Genomic DNA, 24144 nt, shown 5'->3' with positions numbered 1-24144 from the left:
TGACGTATGAGGATTTTTGAAGGAACAGAAAATAAACAGAGGGGCCGGAGAGATAGCATGGAGGGAAGGCGTTTTCCTTGTATGCTGAAGGTCAGTGGTTCAAATCCCGGCATCCCATATGTCCCCTGAGCCTGCCAGGAGCGATTTCTGGGAATAGAGTGACCCCTGAGTGCTGCCAGGTGTGTCCCCACCCCCACCAAAATCCAACCCCCTCAAAAAAAAGAAAAAAAGAAAATAGAGATTCCCTGGGGTCTGAACAGAAACTAGAAATTTATGCTCCTCCCATCAGCCACTCTGAGATTCTGAGAGCCGCTTGCATCACTATTCCTAGGTTCTGGGAGTGTGCTGTGTTCAAACCGAGTGCTCGCTCTTGCTGTTTTCGAAAATGGATCATGCTTCTCAAGCTAAGAGATCCATTACCCTCAGGAGGCCAGGTTGTTGACCCTTTGTCCCAGGACTGTGCTGGGAGAAGGGAGAGCAGCTGTCCACTGCTTCTGTGTTAGCCAGACTCCTGCAGAGCCCAACTGTAACAGCCAGCATGATGGGGCCTGGGCCACCCTCACTGGCTTATTCTTTGCTGGGCTTGACTTAGTCTGACATGCTTGAGATGAGAACAAAGTCCATTTATTTATGACTGTGCCTAACCATGAGCTAATTCTTTTTAGACTTGCCAAATATATTCCACTTCATAATGGTGCTCTGAGCTGAACATGTTCCCTTTGTAGTAGAATCTTAAAGCAGAGGTTACTTTTGAATTTGTTTAAATCTAGTGAATCAGAAGATAGGTCAAAGGGCTGGGTCCAATCCCTGGGTCTACATGATTCTCTGAGCATCACTGGCAAAGATCCCTGAATACGGGACCAGAAGTAGTTCCAAGCACCACTGGGTATGGCTCTCAAATTAAAAGCCCAACTAATTAAAGTATAGTGAACCTATCTTACCGTGGTCCTGGTCCCTTCTTTGCATAACCACTACCAGTAATGTTAGTCAGTAGATAAATACCAAAAAAAAAAAAAAAGGATTAAATGATGAACTGAATGTAGAAGTATATAGATCTACATCTACATTGCTTCTGTGGGAAGAAAAAGATAAAAACCAAGTGAAATAGAATGCCTGTCTCGAGTACAGATGGGGAGGGAGGACAGAAATGGAGGGCATTGGTGGTGAGAAGGTTGCACTGGTGAAGGTGGCGTGTACTTTTTTTTTTTTTTATGACTGAAGCCCAACTAAAAACATAAAAACAACAATAACAATCAACCAAAGGTCTCTCAATGACTCCAGGAATCAACTACCCTTACTTCAATGGAGATGTATGTAAACAATGCCTCTGCTTTTGCTCTCCTAGTTGCTGCAGATTTCTCAAATTGAAACGGTATTTGCAGAGATCACAAAGGAAGTTCAATTTTGTGTGTCTGTGTGTTTGTGTTTGTGTGTTTCTCCTTGGATATTTTTGTTGTGGTGGTTCTTGTATACTGAATGTTCTTTGCAGTTATGTGCCAGGCACTGTCCTCTGTAACACATAGTGGTTTATTTTTCACTTGTCTGTCAGCTATGCCTTTCATTGTGTCCATCTTTCTGCTCAGGTTAATGAGGCACACAAATGTAGAACCATTTGCCTAAAGTCTCCGAACTACCAAAACCCAGTCCTGAGAGAGTCTAAGGCCCCAGTAGTCAGAACTTTGGTACAAACCCTGTTATGGCCCCAGGGGTCAGAACTCTTCAGTGCAAAATGTGGCTGTTAAAGTTTCTCCATGTTAGCTTAGAATTTACTTAAGAAATAACTTCCCTTGGCTTTCCCTAAATAAAATTATATCCTTTCTTAATTTAAAAAAAATGGATGTGCTCTCTTTGTTACTAAAAAGGGGAACTTTTCCTCATCTCAATTCTTTCCCTTAACATAGCTGGTGTAAACTAGCACATAGTCATAGGCATGGGAGTTGGCAGGAAACGGATGTCTAGAACATTCTATCTCAGGCATCAAGGGTTTATTCCTTGGTAACAAGCCAAATGTTAGATCTTGCCATACCATAGATTGAGTTTTAAGCAAATATACATGGAAATAAAAGCAACAGTTTCCTTTAACTAGTTCCTTAGTCACAAATGTCTGTCACCTGGCGTAGCAAACTCTGACTTCTCAATATTTTTATTTTAACTTTGAAGATGGACAGGAACTTTAGAATAATTTCTAAAGATAGGTAGATGGTTCCCATCTTGGGAAGTGCTCTCAGGAGCCATTTCTTTTATATGTGGAATTTCTTATCTTGTGGTTGAGAGGAAGTGTAGTTTTGTGATTAGAGACAGCCTGGGAGCTTCACTTTAGGTCTCAAGTGTTAGTCCCAACACCTTTATATTTGGGGGGTTATTGTCTTTTGTTGTTGTTGTTGCTGTTGTTGTATGGCCACACCCAGCGATGTTCAGGCATTACTCCTGGTGGTACTCACGAGACCTTATGGGATGCTAGGGATTGAACCCGGATCAGTTGTGTACAAGACAAGCACCCTATTTGCTGTGCTGTTGCTCCCCCACTCACACACCTTTGTATTTTTAACCATGACTTTCTCATCAGAAAAGTGGGATTATTATTGTACCTATGCTCTAATTTCTTTTGGGATGGCAACTGGGTATTTTGAATAGCACCAAACATATCTTAAGCTTTCTTAACTATCACCATATTAGTGGCTGGTTTAGTACAATTTTCTTTTCTGCTTTGTATGGGGAGGACTTTCAGTCATTATGCAGGGGGCAAGAGTTACTCCCAGCAATATTTAAAGCTCTGCAGCTCCACAGTTCTTAAGGAATGGGGCTGGAGGCATGTCAGATCTGGGACCTTGTGAAAGCTAAACATGTGCTTATCCCTGACTCCTGTTTTAAAACTTTTGCATATTGGGGCCACACTTGACCGTTGGTGCTCAGGGTCATTCCTCGTGGTGTTTGCAGGACCATGAAGTGCCAGGAACTGAGTTTCTTGTATGCAAAGCATGTACTTCAGCCCTTAATGCATTTTAAAATGTAGACATTTTAAAATATACACATTTTGGGGTAACTCCTCAAAAGTGCTCAGAGGCCTGAAATGCAGGGATGGAGTGTGGCCCATGCACACCAGGTTTGCATTCCAGCTCTGAGCATCATCTGCTCAGTCTCTAGGTTTTGAACTTTAATGAAAATAGTGAAGCTCACAATTGTAATGTGAGATTTTGGCAGTGAATTTCTAAGAGCACATTGCATTCTCTACACATTGGGAAAGAGAAATCTCAGGACCCAGATGTGAAACAACTCATTAAAGGAGAGTTCCTCATCTTCTTACAGATGCTCAACATAACAATGAGTTATCATTGTTTAGGAGGGTTGAGTTGACATAAAAATCCTGCGGTGTTAAATAGTCTTTCCTAAAGGGGAGAGATTTTGGCAAAATACTGAGGAGCCTTCCAGGAAAGGCTTCTGGCCTCCTCCTGCATGCAGATTGAATGTGTGTTTAGCTGAGAGAAATTTCAGGAACTTGATATTTCTGTTCTAGTAACAATTACTTTTTAAGTTTGAAAATGTGTGCTTTTCTCAGCATTATTCTGTTTAGAATAATTTCTGTTGAATCATGTTGAATGGCATTTCAAGATATAACTTATCTACTAGCAAGATGTGGAGGGCACTGGATCAATATTTATGTAAGAAAGCTCCCTGGGGCATATTTAGTCAAAGTGGCATAAAGCCAAAGGAAGATTTTTCTTTTGCATACAGACTTGGGCTTTGTTTTGTTTTGAAAAGACACTCACCCTCATTCTTAGCCCATGAGTAACAGCTTTTCATCCTAAAATAAGAAAATGAAAGAATTTGGACAACCCTTATTTTAAAGATCTCTGCCAAATTCCTCTTCTCTTGTTGTCATTTTAACTTCTAACACAGATGCTTCTTGTTCTGAGATGGATCTTCACTTTTAAGATGCTAGCATAGAGGTTGTTTTTTTCATTTGGGTCTCCAGAGGGGTGCTCAGAGGATCAGAGCCCACCTCCCACACCCCTAACCCTGGTGATTCTTGACCATCTGGAATGGCAGTTCAGCATGAAGACCCAAGACAGAACATGGTTCCCACTTGGGCTCTGCAAAGCTGGAAAAACCAAAACAATCTGGCAGTGGTTGGAGGGCTTCAGGACTAATTTGGGGATGCTTGGGAAACCACGCAGTGCCAGGCATTCAGGTGAGCTTGACTGTATATGTCATATGCCATTGCCCAAGTGCTCTTTCCCCAGTGCTATTTTAAAAGCAATCCTATAAATGCAGCCCTGAGTCTAACATTATCCAAGATGGTCAGTGCCATCAATATGTTGAGACAGACCAGGGTCTCTTGGCCAATCAGTTTGGAAAAGGCAGAATACACAGGTCTCATGTTGGGGTTCAGATCCAATGAGACTGCAGACACTAGGAGGGAGAGTGGAGGCTGTTGTTCAGTCATGAGTCTGAGTCTAACCTCGGGCAACTTCTCTCAAGTTTAGAGGCTGCTGGACAATCTTCAACCTCATTGAGCTGCAGACACCTCATCTGTAAAAGTATTCTCTTTCTTTTCAGTGTAATACTGAGGGGGTGAATAAAATAATGGTGTAGGCTGAATTCAGAACCCAATGCTGTACAGGATGATTTTGGCTGAGTTATTTGGTTATATCACTCTCCTCCCCACTGTCTGCCTTTTTCTCAGGTTCAAATGTTCCACCCACATCATTCTTATTTGGGCCTTGAAATCATTTCCCCAAATAAAGGCACTGAAGATGCTAACTTCTAAAGTGTCTCTTAAAAAAGAAAAATCAATAACAAGGGGGCAGGAGTGAGCAGTAAGACTTTTGTCTTGCACACAGCCTGCTTTGGAGAGACCCCGGGTTTGATTCCTGGCATCCCATATAGTCCCAGGAGCCCACCGAAAGTAATTTCTAATCCCAGAGCCAGGAGTAACCCCTGAGCACCCGCTAGATGTGACCCAAAAACGAAACAAACAAAATCAATAACAACACAACATTTTGCTTTTTGCTATTTACTCCTTGAAGTATATCTTCCATTTTCTCCTAAAATGTAATGTTTTCCAAATTTGAGTGAATGGCAAGGCTTTTGCCCATAAACAAACCATTGTTTGTTCAGAAGTTCAGAAGGGGTTCAGAAGCTTGGAAGGAGGGACTATGAAAGTAAGTTTCTTCATGGATATATTTTAACATTACCTTTATTTGACTATTATCATCATCTGGCATATAAATTGTAAAGCATGTCCTTGTGATTATCTCATTAATACATGGGCAGTATTAGGGGCTTCAGGACCACCCTTGGGGATATCTGGTCTGGTACTATGGGCATAATGGTTGTTTGAGGAATGGTAGGATTCTGGTGTGGGGAGAGAAGCTTGTGTCTAAGGGAGAAGCTGCTGCGGTTTTGGTTTCCACAAGTCTATCTGCCTGCTGGTATCTTTAACTAGTAAGTGGAAAGCTTGTATTAGAATTTTTCTGAACCTGTTTTATTCTCTTCAACTTTGTGTGGATTATTTACTGTGTTGGCATTTGCTTCCAGACCTGTGCTCCCCCACTCCCTAGGGATTGGGGCATGAGGCTTCCACTTCAGGGTCCTATAGAAGCCTAAACTTCATCCTCTATACTTGTGATATACTTTATTTTCTGGCAAACCTTTGAGAAAACCATCAGAAACCTGAAATTGTCTGCCAAATTGTGTGTTTTGTGTAGTGTGTGTGTGTGTGTGTGTGTGTGTGTGTGTAAATGCAGTGGCCAGGGGGACTGGAGATCATAATAAAACAGCCAGATTGGATGGTTATGAGGGCCAAGGAATGGGTGTTTTGGGTCCTGTAATGCTAGTGACCAACAGGACTACTCCAGCAGTCCTGGAGGTGCTCAAAGGCTGTTCCTGGTAATGCTTAGAGTGCTAAGTAGTGTCAGGCATTTAACTGCAGTTAGATACATGTCTCAAATCTCTGCTTTGCAGTCCCTGGGATTTGATCTTTTTAAACTTACTTTTACTCAATTGATTCTGACTACTAAGTTATATGATTTCCAAGTGCCAACTATTAATTTAGAGCATACATACATAAATATCCTGTAAAAATATAACTTTTCTTTTTTTTTCTTTTTTTTTTTTTTTTGGTTTTTGGGCCACACCCAGCAGTGGTCAGGGGTTACTACTACCTATCTGCTCAGAAATAGCCCCTGGCAGGCACGGGGGACCATGTGGGATTCCGGGATTCAAACCAACCACCTTAGGTCCTGGGTCAGCTGCTTACAAGGCAAACACCGCTGTGCTATCTCTCCAGCCCCAAAACATAACTTTTCTAAAATTAAAAAAATGTAAAGAACTGGCTGTATCTGGTTAACACAAAAGAAAAGGTAGTTCTGACTTGGGGGTTCCTCCTGAAGACTGGTCTTCATGGGTCTGGTAATGCTTTATTTAAAACAAAACTAATGGGGGAAACAGTTAACCTCTTCTTTACAAATTTGCTCTTTAAACTGGGCTTCGTGTTTGGGGGGATTTATCCTTTTGCTTTATGGCCCCTAGCCAACTCTAGTGGGAAGTCTAGAAAAGAATTCAATTTTGCTCTTTTCCCAGATCAGAAATGTTGATGAACTGTGCATTGCTGAAGTGTGACATGAGTCTGTGTCCCCCAGAGTCCACTGATAAGGGGACAAGAGGCCAACAAGGATCAGCACTTCTGGGAATATAACAATGTAGGTTCTTAGAGTTTACAAGTATTTCTCATGGACCAACAAAAATATTTTAAACAAACTCAGCAACTCAGTTCCCTGTGCCTGCTGCTTCCCTATGGAAGCCTTACCAATTTCAGAAACCATCACTTCTTCTGGAGGACCCAGACTTCAAATACTACCCCACTGAGGCAATGAGAGTCACAAAACAGTAAAAGAATCTGGGAACTCACCCTCAGAGCATGGGTGTTGGCACATTTTTGAATTTATAATTGAATGCCATGAAACCCAATGGGCATTCAGGTGGAAATACTAAATATGAATTCAAACTCTACCAACCAAAGGTCTTCCTTGGAGCTGGAAGATTATCCTGTCAATTTGTGAGAATCCAAAATCTAATGAACCTCTCTACAAAAAATGATCTTTGGAGTTTTTTGACCTACAACTGTAAATAGGACAGCAACCCCCAGATTAGTTCTTGTCTTTACATTTCTATTATTTCTTTTTTGTTTTGTTTTGTTTTTTGTTTTTTTGTTTTTGGGTCACACCCGGCAGTGCTCAGGGGTTACTCCTGGCTGTCTGCTCAGAAATAGCTCCTGGCAGGCATGGGGGACTATATGGGACATCGGGATTCGAACCAATCACCTTTGGTCCTGGATCGGCTGCTTGCAAGGCAAACGCCGCTGTGCTATCTCTCCAGGCCCTCTATTATTTCTTATATCTTCTTGTTAGTTTGGGCTGAGCGGTCCTGAATACTCTTTGCTGTCCATTCAGGAAAGAGATGTTCAAATCTGTATGTTTGAGACTCTTCAAGTATGAAAGAATTGCCTGTAACTCTGACTCTATCCTATCATACAATGTGCATTTTCTTCTAAAGATTAAATGAGATACACGTTATAGTTATGACTCATGTTAAACATGACAAAGTACAAATATTTGTATTACTTGATGGCAAGCCCAGTGGGTCTTATAAAATATATCCCCTAAATCTAACGTAAATTGGGACCAAGGAGCCAAATGTAGCAAGTGGACTTCCCTACACCCCTCAATAGAATATGTCTATTTAAATGCTATAGAGAAAATTGTAAATGCTTTTCAAGCGACAGCCCTCTGATCCGCAGTTTTACCAAGGATGTGACTTAGTCTTTTCTCCTGTAAGACTGAGAACATGCCACACTTCTGTCACACAGAACCCTTACTCCAAGAGCAGGGATACTGTGAATGCTACCTGGGCACAGCACTCACATCAGGGAGAGGTTTACAGGGAGATAATATTGAGGGAAAACTTGAAGAAAGAAATACACATAAGGTCATACAGTAATCAGTGACCGTGTTTTGTTCTGTTCTATTTTACATTTTGGTGCCTGTGAATTAAGCAGTGGGTCCCCCCAGGATTCCAAGGTTATATAGATACTCAAGAAGTGATTGATGCTATTGTGTAGATAATGAGACTTGCCTTTGAATCACAGGAATAGCTCCCCAAGTTAAAGTTTATACATCAGTTCTGGGTTTGATCTCTGCACTGCAAGATCCCCCAAGAACCACAGAGTAACCCCTGAGCACTGAGGCAAGAGTACTGCTTGACCACGATTGGGTGTGTTCCCACCTCCTCAAAAAATAGAAAACTTGACTTTGCCTAGAAGTTAATAAGGAAAAGGGAAGATGCTATGTGCTGAAGATGAAAAAAAAAAAAAAACTCCCTCTTCCAAGCTTCTGATCAGCCAACCAACAACAAGCCAGCATCTGTCACCACAGTAAAGCCAACAGTGCCCAGACTGTCAATGTGTCCAGTGGGAGGGAAACTGATGTCACAGAATCTAATGCTCCACCTGGCAGGTGACATCATTTCCATAGTTCCACTGGAAGGTGACACAGTTCACTCTAAAAACAAGTATCAATTGCCAGGGAGGTTCTATAGATGGGGACAAAAAATCCATGAGTCAGCCTGGTCCTTCTAACTGTCCTGGGCTTTCTAATCAGGATTTGGATTAGGACTTGGAGGTGGCAGAATTTTGGGGGCCCAACCACTCCAGCCCACCCCCAGAATGTGGGATTCAATGATTCATTATAACACCTTTGCCACCAGTTCTCAGTCCATGCTGCAGATGCCTTGAATGCCAATGCCTGGCTTCTGGGGAACCCATAACAGTCTCAGTCAGAGGACTGGTGTCTGTAGTCACCAATTCTAAAAAGTGCTCTGCTAAGATCGCCACCTGTCCAACAGACTGAAAACATTTCTCATTTCACATACCACAAACCACTGACAACTGGGGATGCTTGGTGGTCATTGCAATCCCAGGCTACTTTTGCACCGATGACCTCACATGAAGTACCTCACAAAGTATTAGTTTTCCTCTAACTCATACCATTCTAAAAAACACTATGTTAAGAATGCAACATTATAAAAATGATTGCTTTTCCTGCTTCACCTTAAGAATCCTTTTTTGGTTGTTCTATGAGAAAAGAATGCAAAATCCACAGCTTCTGTGGATTTCCTTTGTAGGGAACAAGGGAATCAAACAATAGTGTTATATAATAGAGAGACTGCTTTTTTTTTCTTTATCCTGTATTACCCTTTCTAATTGATTTCCCAAAAAGGCAAATAAGAGACCTAGCACATCCTGTTGTAACCTCTAGATAAATTATGCTTAAAGGCAATAGCAGGTTAGTCAGGAGAAAAGCTAAAGAATCAACCCCATTGTTATGTAGGTGACTTAACACTTCATTGTGTATTATGTTTTAGAAATACCACCAGCTTTCAATTTTACAACATACACAGAAATGTATAAGCTCGAAAGAGGAAACCCAGATGTTTGGGAGTGTTAGAATCGTCAGAGAAATGACAGGTCAGAACAGTTTATACAGGGGGAGTTTTGTAAATATATACATGAGCAAATACAGAAGAAAGTAATGTTTTACTAGGACAGTGAAAAATACATTGCAGATCAACAGTGAGAGCAGAAAATAAAAGAACAAGAATAAAGATAATTGTAGAGGGCTAAAATAGAACCATGTACCCTCCAAACAGGCCAAACTTTTCTGAGAAGTCTCTAAACATGTCTCCTGTATTTAGTTGATAGCTTTCCTGGGAGCTGTCAAAATGCTCTGAGGATCTCTACATTGACAGTTTTCTGCAGTTTGTCAGATTTGGACTTAAGAGAGAGGTAAGAAAGATCTTCAGCTTTGCTGTCAGTGGCATGAAAACTTCTTAGCCAGCTGGAACAAGGCATGGTCTGGGACCATTCCAAATTGACAAGGTAACCTTGCCTAAATCCTCCTGGTCCATCAAACATGAATAATAGAAAGTGCAAGAAAATAACTGCAATGAGCAGTGGAGAAGCAGTCCTCAAAAGGCAAAACAAACACAAGGAAAGAAATAGGTGAGGTGGTTCTTAAGTGTACCTACTCATCTCGAACTCTCCCTCTATACTCCACACGCACAGGGGTCCTCTGCTAGGAGTAGCCTTCAGGCCTACCTTTATCTGCAGTCCACTTCCCTTTTTCTAAAAACACCATCAGGCTTACTCTATCACTCTTCACCACAGAGGAAGGCAAATTTCCACTACCAGGGGCAACTGGAGATTTTTCCGTTTTTCACATAAGAAGGAAAAGAGGATAGCATAGACCAGTATCTCAGGTTAGCATCCCTCTTGGTTCTATCATCTTTACTTTAGAGAAGTCTTCAGAAGTGAGTTAAAAATATGCAAAATACTTGGCAAGGAAGCTAACACATAACAAGTGTGCAGAAACTATTAACACCCCTTCTTTCTTACTCACTTCTCTAAAGACTATAGATTCTAACAATCCCCAGGGCCTCTTCTCTAAGATAGCAAACAAGTGACTGAGGTTGAGAGCCCAGAGCTGAGTCCATTCCTCCATATCATCCTTATGTCTTAACACCAGTTTCAGAGCTAAAGCACAGCATTAAAAGGAAATTCCGGTCAGTGCAGGTTACATTTTCACTACATTTGAAACTGTACCATAGAAGCATAGTTGCTCTGTGACTTAAAGGCTATGACCTAACATTTGGTAACACTGATCATGGTCTTTCCTGTGGCTTAAATATAAATCTTACAACTTCTTACATCTAAGATGTAAATCTTACATCTCAATACAGTTGTACATGTCTACTGGGGATGTCCTGGGGTTTTCTGAAGTGTGCAAAGCCGATAGATGTTTTTTTTAAGTTAACCTGAGTTAGATTTTGACTCATTAAAAAAATAAAAGATTTCTGTCTTTGGACCCAGAATGGCAGGTGGTATCTGAACTTAAGTAAGCTGAGGACTTGCTAGGCATTTTCAGGGGTTCAAGTGACACTGCAAACAATTCGGTTAGAGCAAAATGGGCCCTGGACTTCAGCTACAAGATTACTCTCACACCACTGATGGTTTCCACACCTGAACGGTGACACCGCTTTTCTTGGCTGAGAACTTCGGCCTTGGGGCTACAAAATAAGATGATGAGGATGATCCTTGCTTTGGAGAGGCAGGAAGACCCACAGGCACTGGGGAGGCGCTGGCTGGAGAGCTGGCCTCAGCATAGTAGGCCGGCTGGGAGCTGTAGGCTGGCACGGAGTACACAGATGAGGCCTGCGCATGAGTGGGCGAGCTGGCACCCACGGGTCGAGGAGGGAGGCTTTGTTTCATGGCTTGGGCAGAATTGACTTTGACAGGTGACTTCTGTGGGAGACCATCCTTTGCATCTGGTGGTTGGAAGGTGAACAAGGATGCGTTGAGCTGATATGGCTGGTGCTTCATGACATCTAAAGCATTGAGGGGTTTTTTGCCCTTCTTCTTGTTCATTTTGGGGGTCTGTGGGGCCGAGGCCTGGGGCTTGATAGCAGCCAGTGGGTAGGAGGGAGAATGGATGGGGTTGTAGGCCATGGGAGGCGGTGCCCGGACGTTGGAGGAGTACTTCCAGCTGGCAGGGAGAGACGGAGTGGGAGACTGGGCACGAGCTGCATGGGCCTGCACTGTGTCCGAATCGACCACGTACTTCTCCATCCTTGACTGCCTTTTGGCGAAGAGCTGGGCTCCCTTTCCACTCATGCCTGGAAGCTCGTTGGATGATTCTACTGACGCAGCATACGAGGCCACATTTGCTGTTGGAGTGGAACCTGTGGGTGGCTTGGGTGTGTAATTCTGACTGACCACTGCCGCCCTTGGACCCGGGAAGGGACCAACCAGATGCTGGACACTCGCAGGCCTGGCTGGAGGGAAGGAAGGCTGGGCAACTTTGATGGAGGAGACCAAGTTGCCCTGCGATGGGCTGGGTGTGGGGAAGACTGGGGGTTGGGTAGGAGCGCCTGCTGGCGACCAGACCGGAGAGACTGGAGTCCCAGGCTGAGAGGTGGTCGACTTCACAGCAGGTTTGGGGGCCACGGGGGGTGGGGTCTTCTGTTTAGCCGAGGTGCCTTGCATGAAGTTGCAAGCCTCAGCGCCCAAACTGAGGTAGTCTTCCTCGGGGCCAGAATCACCTCCAGCTCCAGCACCCTTCTTCCCTTCTGCATTCTGCAGCAGGGACAGGAGCTCCGGGTTGGGGCTCACTTTGGGCTCCTTGAACGTGAACATGGGCTTGGTGGTGCTCCTTCTTTTGGCCTCCTGCAGGATGCCTGTTCTTTTCGCTGGCACTGAGATGCGCTCATCCCGGGAAGCAATGCGCTCGGGTGCATCATAGAAGCCCAGTTGGGACCAAGGGGCAGGCTGTGGCCACGGAGGCGGCGGTGCGGGGCCACCAGTGGGACTTGAGGCCCCTTGGGAGAAGGCCTCAGGTGGAGGGGTGACTGCAGAATATGGCGGCGGTGTTGGGAAGCCAGCAACAGGATTTGTTAGATTATGGGTTGGGGAGAAGGGAGCTGCTGGCTGGTGCAGGGACCCTGGGAAAGGTTTAGCCGTTCTGTTCACAGGCGTCATCCGGTGTGCTTCTGGGGTCCCGGGCCCTCCACTCAAGCCATTCTGTTGGGGCATGTGGGCCAGGCCCTGCGTCACCTCGATGTAGCTTTTGCTCACTGAGCTCTGCGTGCTCACAGCCTCCTCCTTCCTCTGGTAAGAAGTCAGGGTTGTCAGGCTGCCGGGCGGGCCCACCTCTGGCATGCCACCCGCCCTCTCCTCCTCCTTCTGGGCCGTGATCTGCTCCATCCTTTCCCTCCTCTTGGCAAACATGAGGGCCCCTTTGCCTGTAGTGTCAGGCAGCATCTCCATCTTGTCACCTCTGTTCAGCTTCTTCTCAATGTCCACCAGTCCCAAGTCCCAGTCAAAGTTCAACACTTGCCTGCTGTCCTCGGTGTCTGAGACTAGCTCCTCGTCCACCTCGGATTCGCTGGCACCCAGAAAGGCCGCTTCGGAGATCTCCTCGGTGTTGTCTTCCTCCTCCTGCTCCTCTCCTGTGCCCCGGTCAAGCTCCCCAGTGCCGTAGCTGACGAGGGTGTACTTCCTGGCTCTGAGCCGCCGCTTCTTAAACATCAACACCCCCTTGGAGTTGGGGTTGGGAGCATCTGTCAGCAGGAGAGCGATGCTTTTGCATTTAGATTTGGCTTCTTTCACCTGCTTTTCCGACAGGCTTTCACTCCTCCGGAGCCCTAGAGGAAGTACAAAAGTGACACTGAGCAACATAGTCAAGCAGACTCCAGGGCACTCTAGAAACAGGCTCTACCCAGGACAATAAATGTGGAAAAAGACTTGTTCAGCAACTAGCTAACACATTATTATTACTTATTGACCACATCTGATTCTGTTTGGGGCTATTGCTTAGCTCAGGATTCACTCCTAATGCTTTAGGGGCCAAGTGGTACCACCAGGAATCAAACCCAGGTTTTCTACAGGTAGAAGATGGCTACTGAATTCTGACAGAACCGTAGTTCTGTTAACATGTTTATTTCTGCAGTAACACACAAATGCACAGATAGAACTCTATATAATTCTGTTTCACTTGTTCATGGGAATGTTTTTATATATGCTGATTGGAATAAATGTCTCAATTTGTCTCCAAATAGAACCTTATGTTTTAGCAATGAATATTGATTAGTGAAAATGTCAGTAAATAAGAAAAATCAAAATTGAAAAGGAAATAATTTGACATAATATTTTGTGAAAAATGGGGCCGGAGCGATAGCACAGCGGTAGAGCATTTGCCTTGCATGCAGCTGATGCAGGACAGACCTAGTACAATCCCGTGCATTCCATATGGTCCCTCAAGACAGGAGCAATTTCTGAGCACATAGCCAGGAGTAACCCCTGAGCATAATAGGATGTTGTCCCACCCCCACCCCCCAAAAAACCCCCAAAGAAACAAAACAAACAAATATTTTATTAAAAACAAGGCCTAACTTGTTGCTCTATATTAGGAAAAGCCTGTAAGAAATATTTAAAAAGTGGAGTGAAGCTCCAGGAAGACAGCCTGGCATGGAAAAGGATCCAGTGTCTCAGTCCACAGACCCTCCCTTGCACCCTGGACATGGCCTTGGAGGCCTCTTGCTTTGCTCAAGAGTCATGGCCAGCTCAAAACCAAAACCAAAACCAAAAATCAGAAAGGCAGCCCAGAGGCCTGGTGCATAAAGTTTTTCAATCAGGGATCTGGCCACAGCTCCTGGTGATCCCCTAAGCACAGCGAGTGACCTCTGAGCACCAATAGGTGTGGCTGAAAATAATTAGCAAACTACAAGATGAGGAAATGTCAGTTGCCTAAATATTTGATTATAATAAAATTAAATGTTTAAATTCCTTTGTCAAAACTTTGATACCTCTACCATTCACTCAAAGCTATTTGATTATTTTAACACAAGATGAATACTAATTGCAAGTACTGCATCAGTGATAATGATTCACAATCTTACATCACTGTGAATACATGCAAGAATTGTTAGCTGCAGTGTTATCTACAGAAATAAGTTTATATACGTATTGCAATTTTGGAAATAATAGCACTTTAGATTTAATGGAAATAAGTGCAAATCCTGGGTAAATTTAGAAATTAAGGTAACAAATTGCAGATAAAGACTGATGCAGAGGGCCCAAGCGATACCAAAGTGGGTAGGGCTTTTGCCTTACACACAATAAACTTGGGTTCAATCCCCAGTTCATATGGTCCCCTGAGCCAGCCTGGAGTAATTTCTGAGAGCAGAGTCAGGAGTAACCCCTGAACGTCATGAGATGTGGCCCCAAAATCACACACACAGCCTGATGTAGAAATTACACATTTAAAATTTTTTCTTTTGTTTTGTTTTTTGGGCTACACCTGATGGTGCTCAGTGGTTACTCCTAGCTATCTGCTCAGAAATAGCCCCTGGCAGGCACCGGGGACCATATGAGACGACGAGATTCGAACCGACCACGTTAGGTTCTGGACCGGCTGCTTGCAAGGCAAATGCCACTGTGCTATTTCTCCAACCCCTACATTTAAAAAAAATTTTAATGGCTTTAAGATATAATTTCTATCTACTTTTTAAATTATATTGCATTGCTAAAAATGATTTTTAGCAAATTAATTATAATACCGATTAATAATATCTTGGATCACACAAAACATTTTTGATTTCCTAAAAAGAAAAATTTCAGAAAAGTTTTGGACTATTTTGTGATTGAAAATGAGGTGTTCAGGGGCCAGAGAAACAGTATAGAAGTAGGGCATTTGCCTGCACATAGCCGATCCAGGACCAATGGTAGTTTAAATCCTGGCATCCCATATAATCCCCTGTGCCTGACTGGAGTAACCCCTAAGTGCTGCTGGTTTGACCCAAAAACAAAACAAAACAAAAAAAACCCAAAAAAACAAAAAAAAAACAAAAAAAAAGAAAATGAGGTGCCTTTTATCAATAAAATATTAGACATACTAGTTATATTTTTTAAATAAAATGTAATCAGAGAAATAATTTTTTAAACAAAATAAGGCTCAATATTTAGAGAAAATACTGACGTATGGTCCTAAATTCCTGAAAGTAATTCCTTTTCTGATGAGTGTTATACAACTTATTAAACTGACAGTCACAGTTGCACAGTTATTGCTGACTTCACTGGTAACACTTGAAGTATGTGAGTGCTGTCTTCTCACACGTGTCTAATATACTCCACATATAAGGAATGATTAGCAGTGCTTGCCAATAAAGCTGCAAATGGTTATACTAAAATATGCTTTGAAAAATTACAATAATTTAAAAACACGATATGCAACATGGGAGGGGGCTCCTACTGACTTTTCTAAATTCAAAGACTTCTACAAGGCTGGCATCTCATTGGTTTACATTAGTTGGTGGTACTGGTGTTTTGGTTATGGTTGTTTTAGTTTTTCTGTTTTGGGTTCACAACTGGCAGTGCTTGAGGCTCCTCCCAGCTAGGTGGTTGGCAGTGCTTCCATACAAGAGCCAAGGATCAAACCTGGGCCACCTGCAGACAGAACCTGCACACTAGCCACTTGAACTATCTCCCAAGCTCCTGGTTCAAAACATTTAAAGTTTTTGTTCAAACTTGATTGTTGTTCTTACTCTTTGGAGTCACACCCAGCAATGCTCAGGGGCTACTCTCTACTGTGTGTTCAGGGGTCACTCCCAGTTCAGTGGCCCAGAGGAACATGTGCTGCCAGGGATCAAATCATGGAGTCCTGCATAAAAGTACGTGGTCAGCCCTTTGAGTGATTTCTACAGTTCTAAGATAAATTATTATTAAAGTAATATCATTTTATAGACTCCAGTTAGTTTCAGGTATATTAAGATATTAATTTGAAGGACTGTTTACTACTGTTATGGATCAATTATACATTGATGTGCCTTGACCTTTCTTTTATTTCTTTTTCTTTATTTTTTCACCTTTACCATTCAGGATTTACATCCTCTCAAGTTAAATTACAGAATTTTCAGAGAATATAGAGACATGGAAAAAATGTTTTTAAAAGTCATAAAACCTAATTGCCATTCTGAACTCTCTCTCTCTGTTCTGTAATAGCTCCCTTGAGAAACAAAAATGCCACTAGAATTCCTTGATTTGAAATATATTTGGGGTTTGGAGACATTTAAATATCTCCACTTGGCCTGAGAGTGTAACTTCTGTGTCTAGAAGGTAGACGGACACTTGTAGTCGAGTGAAGTCTTACAAAACGTTGAGGATCAAGTAACTGCTCCATTTTCCATATGTCCTTGTCTGTCAAACTCACTTCTGCAAGCATCATCAAGCTGCACAATGACTTTTTCTTTTTTTCCAAAAGAGGGTGTACTTTTAGTATCAGTGGTGGAGCCTGAATTTTACAGATCATTCAGCAGTGAATGCAACAGTTTCTGACGGTTAAACTCAGAGATCCCTTGACCTCAAATACTCGGGATGCTATTTTAACATGAAATATTGTAACACTCAGAGACAAGTCAAACCGGCACAAGAGCAATATTTGCTTGAACAGTTCCTGTGCCTTGGGGATAGGGGGGTGATAAAAGCAAGCACATTAAAAGCTTTTATATCTACTACAAAATTTAAATGTAATGTAGAAAGTGGTATTCTCCACAATTTCACATTTACTACTTTGTGCATTCAGAAACATTTTCTTTAAGAAAGTCAATCAGAGAGTTATGGAAAAAATTCTTTTTCAATGAATGATCCCTGCAGAGGAAGCAGCAGCAAATGCCCTCAATTCCCAAGCCCCCTTTCCCCCGCCCCGCAGTTGCTTTCAGGCAGGACTTACGTGCGTGGCGTGCTCTGTGCTTGTGAGGTCTGCTATGATCCCTTTCAGAGCGGGGCTCTTCCCCCTGCTCTGTGCCTTCTGATGAGACTGCAAAGGATACCAGAGAAGGAGGTGCTTCGGACTGCCCTCCTTCCCCGGGAGAATCCACACACCCCTTTCCTGTCTGCAGCCTGCACCCTTCCACCTGCTGCTTGTCAGAGCAGTTGAGGATCACAGCCACTCGTGACAGCCCCATGTCTCGGGTCTCGCCTCCCTGAACCACTCTCAAGTCTGGGCCACTAGAGAGCTGAATAGTCTTGCTGGATCTCAGGGAAGGGCCCCGTTGCTCCTCAGTGGGCAATGGCTGGAGGTGGGCATTGCTGTTGTGCGCTAAGGTGGGGTCTGGGTCAGGAGACTGGGATTTGGTAGCATTCAGGCGAGTCTCCTCTGGGGCACTGAAGCCCTTGTGCTGTGAGAGGGACAACTGGAGCTCCACCATGGCCCCTGGTCGCCCCTCTGCTGCCTTCTCCTGTATGAGAGTTTCCTCTGCTTGGTATCCTCTCTGGGAATCCGGCATGTGGGGGTCCACAGGGGTGCTCAAGCTTGCGTCTTCTCTTACGCTTCCTAGGCATTCTGGACCATTTTCTCCATCCTTAGTGAGGGAAGCTTTACTCTGTGTGGGGCCGCTGGAGAACTCTCTGCTCTGCCCAGAGTTTGTGGCTGGTCGAATCTGCAGGGTGGTACTTTCCACATACCCCTCATGGGTAAGAAGCTCATGGCTGTTGTTTTCAGCTTCAGGGGTCGGAGTCTCATTTATCTCACTCGAAGATCTGCACACAGAAACATCATTCCAGACAGTTAAATCTGTGTGTTCCACCTGCCAAAGAGCTTCCTGACACTTTTATGATGCCTAATACATGATACAGTAAAAACATTTTCTCTTAAATGTCAACTGCAACCTAGCTGAAAAAAGAAATTGGGCAACATGTTTATAACCTTACAGCACTTACAGATCTTCCAAATATACTTGTCTTTAAAGCAAAGCCAAAGTGCTTACAAAAGATTATGGATCCTAAATCCAACGTTTTAAAAAGCAGCGCAAGTTTATGGCAACTATGGATACTCTCTATCTATAATTATTTGAGTCTTTCCAAAAAGAAATCCTGTGCTGCTAATAGAAAGACAAAACATTTTGTTGTTTTATTGGCTGAGTTTAAGTTGGGATATTATAAAGTCACATAATTCAGCAGTTTCAGCTCAATATTAATACACAGATAATGCAAGCCCTGTTTTTAGAAGTTATGCTTTCTTGAAAAGAATGGAGCAGAAACTGTTTTTAAAGCACCAGTGAGTGTGTTTTGCAATAGGTGGACCCCAGCCCAGTACTCTTGTGTAAAGAGAAATCTATTCCATGCTGCAATGAATCACTGAGTCATAGGATATTTATAATCTGAGACCTCTCCCTTTCTTCTATTTGAACCTGTCTCTTGCAGCATTTTCCTTTTAGGTCTGAAGTCAGATTGTTCCTTTATCTCTCAGTGAAAGACGCCAGAGCTGTGGCACTGCATTCCATTGGATTCTGCCCTTGGTTTTGCAAATTTAAGTTTGCAAAACATAACAAAAGCCCCCACCCCCACCCCAAGCCCCAACATAATAAAACCACTGTTATCTAGGAGTTGAAAACTTATTGCGAAAATTATAAAACTTTCAGTTTCTTTTAGAATATCATTCACAAAACAGCTGTATGAGTTGCCTTCCAGTCTTTATTTGTAAGGTTTGTCTTTAGAAAGCAACAAAAGCTCTCTCTCTCTCTTTCTCTCTCTCAAAATATACCTGGATTTGTGTAGAATCATCAGTTGAAGAAAGGAAGCTCTTACTTCCATTCCACTAGGGAAATTTACCTTAGATTATGTGTGGTGATAAAATTTAAACCAAACTTTAAAATAATTACTACTAACTTTGATTTCAATTGCAGTTAGCAAAATAAAAACAAAGTAAGAACCATTGAAGTGTATCTTTCTCTGTGCAAATAGATACTTCTGCTAATATAGGAATATTCTGGCAATATACAAATACTTCTGGAAATATAGGAAACATTATTATTCAATATTTTAAAAATATAATGACAGAAAATTAGATCTTTCCTTATATAAAATGATAAATACACTCTGCAACTGAATTGAGGGTAATAAAAGGTCAGGGAGCTTTAATTTAGGAAGCGTCAGGACAAAAGTGGATTAAATCACTTCAAATTATGTTAGCAATCAATTATGATGCTGAAAAGAGAGTAGTTTGAATTTGTTCCAGTATTACATACTACAGAACAAGCAAACTGGTTAAATGTTAACTTTTGTTGGTAGCCTCAGATAAATACATATATACACACACATATATATATACATATACATATATATCCATTTACATATAGATATATATGGGAAAATATAAAAGAGTTAAAGGCTTTAAATCAAACAATCATTCTATCTACACATATTTAATTCTAAGATAAATTTTTCATGATTATAGAACTTTTATCTTAGCATTTTAGTAAAATTAATAAAGTTTATAAATAAAGTTATATAAATATATTTATTATATATAAATTTTATAAATAAAACTAATAAAATTTTAAAAAGTTTAAGTTAACAGAAATATAATATTAAGAAATATTTATTATTATTTGTGGTGGTGATAGGAATTGAACCCAGGGCTTCATCAAACATTCAAACTATATTGTCTACCACTGAACTACATCCCTGGCCCCTTTTTAAATACCTGGCAGTGCTCAGGTATTTATTTGCTCAAGGACCACTCTTAGTGGGGCTCAGGAGATCAATCAGGGGCTCAGGAAGCAAACCTAAGTGAGCTATAAGCAAGGCAAACATCTTGCCCACTGTACTAGCTCTCCAGTCCTAATCTTTGGCTCATCTTAAAGTAATATTTAATAAACTCTGACCCAACTATCTCTAGGAAGTTTTCAAGGAAAAGTAAAACACTTGTCCTCTACTAATGGTGGCTGTTATATAATATATACTTTCAAAAAAATTCAGGGGACTGAAACAAGATTATAAAGGTGCTTTCCTTGGACAGGTTCAATCCCCAGTATCCCAAATGGTCCCTGGAACATGCCAGGAATGATCTCCAAATGCAAAACCAGAAGTAAGCAATAAAAACCACCTTGTATGGCCCCAAAAGACAATTTTTTTTTTTGTTTTTGGGTCACACCCGGCGGTGCTCAGGGGTTACTCCTGGCTGTCTGCTCAGAAATAGCTCCTGGCAGGCATGGGGGACCATATGGGACACCGGGCGAACCAACCACCTTTGGTCCTGGATCGGCTGCTTGCAAGGCAAGCACCACTGTGCTATCTCTCCGGGCCCGACAAAAAATAAAAAAAAAAAATAATAATATGTTCAGCATCTAAAAAGTGGTGGTGTTGGTGTTAGTGATGATGATGACAGCCTTTGGGCTGATTTTGAGATTCAACTTTTTAATTTTATCAATTAATGATTGTGTAAATACTGTTTTTGTATGTGTGGCTTTTGGGTCACCCTCAAGGTAGTTGGGAGCTAACTTCTACTTCAGTTGCTTGGGAGAGCATTCAGTGCCAGGGATTAAATCTGAGGCTCCTGCATGCAGAAGTTGCTCTCAGCCCCTTGAGCAATTTCCCAAGCTCTGACTATGTAAATATTTAAAACAAAATTAATATATAATTCATATATAAGTCATTGAAAGGAGCATAGAACTCAGGCATTTAGTTCTGGATGCAGTTCTGAATTTATGTCTCAGCTTTAAACCACCAAGGATTTCCATGATAATGTCAAAACAAGTTCTAGTAGAGGATGTCCCAGAACATGACCATATTCCAAAGAAACTGGTCTAATAAATTAGTAAAGACACATGACTTAAAAAGGAAATAAATACACTAGAAAAGGTTTTTCCTCATTTGGGTATACAATCATATCTCCCAGAGAAGAAACTCTTCAAATACCTCAGAGATTTATATAAGGTAATGGTGCTGGAATACTGTTGGCAGTACAACTGTTGTCTTTAAAAAGCAAACAGCATATTTATTAAAAAAAAAAAAGAATAAAAAGAATGACTCCAAGGGTTTAAGCACTGAGATTTATGGATAAATATTTTTAAGTTGAAGTAACAGTGCATTCTAACATATATGCATCATTAAAAAAAAAAACAAATGTATACACTCCATACATTTAATTACTGCAAATCCAACTCTGAGATTTGCAAAGTAATGCTAGATTTCTTTCTATTTTCAAAATTTGGGGGCAGTAGAAACTTGTTGTGCTGATAGAGAAATAAAATCATATTGAATGATTATCAGAGAAATAAGACTGTATGTAGCATTGCTGCAGAATTAAGGCAAAGCTTAGGGAATCTGAGAGTCCAGATGAGCTTTATGCCTGAAAGTTATTCTCCATAAAGTTGGAACTTTCCTTTCTGCATTTAATAGAATGGTCAGCTGTAATTAATGAAAACTGTATTGTGATTTATAAACTGTAAAAGTTGATGCTACAGATTATTACATTGCCCTCATGGATATTTTCATTTGTTTTTATGTGTAAAGTTTATGTCTACATGTGTGTTTGTGGTCATGAGATTTACACCTACATTTATTTATACATTTATCATTATTTTTAAAAATTGTATTATACATTTATTATTTATTTATACATTTATTTATACATACCTATATTTATAAACCTACAGCCTCACATGAAAAGAAACTGGGTTCTATTGAGGAAACAGAATCTGAGCCCCAAAGTAAGGAGAGGGTATCTGGATAGATCAACTTGCCAGGTGACTTTAACTACTGGTTCAAAATCCTCTTTTTTACCATATCCTTCTGCTAATACTCAAATTGTTCTACTATTACTTAATTCCTTTAAAGATCTGACTTCTCTTAGACATTCTCTTTCTTTTAAAACTACCATACTGTGCAGTGTAAACATTTTTAATTCTTTTTTAGGACTCTTGAAATTATAACTTAGTAAGCCTTATCCACAAAATCTTGACTTAGAAGAAATCAACTCTTTTCAATAAACTAAGATTTCTAGTCTAAAATATCTAGTATTTTCAAAGTTTGGCAAGATAGTAGAATGGATAAAGCTATTGCCTTGTACCCAGCTGACCCAGGACAATCCCCAGCAAATGGTCCCCCAAACACTGTCAAGAATGATCCCTGGGTACTGCCAGGTGTAGCCCAAAATTAATAAATAAATATTTTTAAAGAACGAAGGACATTCAAGCTAATTCTCATTTAGCTAGAAATTTTAGTTGATTAGAACTATTTTTTAAACCCTGCAGTTTTCTCATTTTAATAATTCCTTCTAAGGAGTACCTCCAACTTCCCTATGAATGACAAATATGTTACAGAAGCTACAGCAGTTCCCATATAGCTTCAAAAGAAAACATCTAGTCAAATTCATCTGTACCTTTTGATGAGCATTTGGAGAGAGTCCATCACACTCTCCATGAGCTTGATGACTTCTGGGTAGGTGAGGTCTGCACAGGGATTTCCATTGATAGAAACCACTTCATCTCCCTCACGAAGCCCAGACCCAGAAGCTTTGCTCTGGCTTCGAATCTGAGTGAACATAGAGACAAGAGTCAGTCATAGGATCAATTACAAACTCATGCATGATACCTGGCAAATGACCCAAAGGGTTGGGGTTCATGCTTGGAGAGCTCCAAGTTTGATCCCTGGCAACCGCTGGTCCTTCAAGGACAGCCCAGAGTGCTCCCTTCCACCATACCTTGATAATACATCATTCTTTATACCTTTCAGTTATGGAGAGGTAGATATATTTATAAACCATCACCTCAATTATGATTTTAAATTAACTATAGGACCCTATAAGACCATTGTGTATATTTTCCACCCCTGTCTTTCTCACACACATTTTTATTAAATATCCTAAAAATCATCATTTAATTCACAGATTGCAAACAAACAAACAAACAAACAAAAAAAGGCAAAGAAAATAAATCTATGGTAAAGAAACTAATGTAAAACAAAGCCTAGAGGGAGGTAGCTCAGAGTATTAGAAATCATGCTTTACATGAAGGATTTTTCCATAAGGCATCCTTAGGTTCAATCCCCAGTACCACATGGTTGCCCAAACCCCCAACACAATGGCCAAGAGTAGCTTCTGAATATGACTGTGTATAGTTCCCGAAAATTACAAGACGAAGGGATACTGAAGACTATGGAATTATAAATGAATATCCATTAAAAATAGTGACTCTTTTTGTAAAGTTTGATCATGATTTAAAAGTGATAGCTCTTATTGAAATAAAATGACAAAACCACCTCACATTGCCAAGGTGAGCACAACACTGATAGTAAAATGCAGATAGAAAGTACAATGATGGGTTCAGAAGGAATTTTGTAGTACAATATACTCATGAAACCATACCAGAATAATGGGTAGCCCTAAGAGCAAAAGTTAAAGAGAAACATATTGGATTTTATAAATAACTTATGACACGTGCTTGGTAAACTTCAGCATAAACAGAAGAAATTAATTTTTGAAAGTAAAAGGAAAAACATCACTGCTATTTGAACTCTGTCATACTCCAGTTCAGAATGATGCATAATAAGCAGCCTGTACATCTAGCAGAGAGTGTAAACAACCTAGAAGAAAAGACATTCTGAGGAGTAAATGCTGAGCTCACACCAGCTCCCTCATGAGGACTAATGGGAGTTTTATATGTCATGTTTTAGGACAATGGTAATTGCTGTGTTGAAAGATCCAACCCAATTCTGTACCAGCAAGAGGACTGGCTTCTAGAGAGAGCACTGACGGG

General features: G+C 41.3%; 1 protein-coding gene across 1 annotated transcript in view; it reads right to left on the bottom strand.

The window, feature by feature from the left end:
* SYNPO2 (synaptopodin 2) overlaps positions 1 to 24144 on the bottom strand; it is a 184284-nt gene that overhangs the window by 23555 nt on the left and 136585 nt on the right. Inside the window, exons 2-4 of the mRNA XM_049786839.1 lie at positions 22770 to 22921; positions 17337 to 18145; positions 11075 to 13254 (exon numbers count right to left, since the gene is read on the bottom strand). Of these exons, the coding sequence (XP_049642796.1) occupies positions 11075 to 13254; positions 17337 to 18145; positions 22770 to 22921 (3141 nt within the window). The remainder of the gene's footprint in view (positions 1 to 11074; positions 13255 to 17336; positions 18146 to 22769; positions 22922 to 24144) is intronic.

This window comes from Suncus etruscus, chromosome 14 (genome assembly GCF_024139225.1).
Source record: "Suncus etruscus isolate mSunEtr1 chromosome 14, mSunEtr1.pri.cur, whole genome shotgun sequence".
NCBI lineage: Eukaryota > Metazoa > Chordata > Mammalia > Eulipotyphla > Soricidae > Suncus > Suncus etruscus.
The sequence above is the reverse complement of the archived record's forward strand: the minus strand, read 5'-3'. Positions and strand labels throughout refer to the sequence as shown.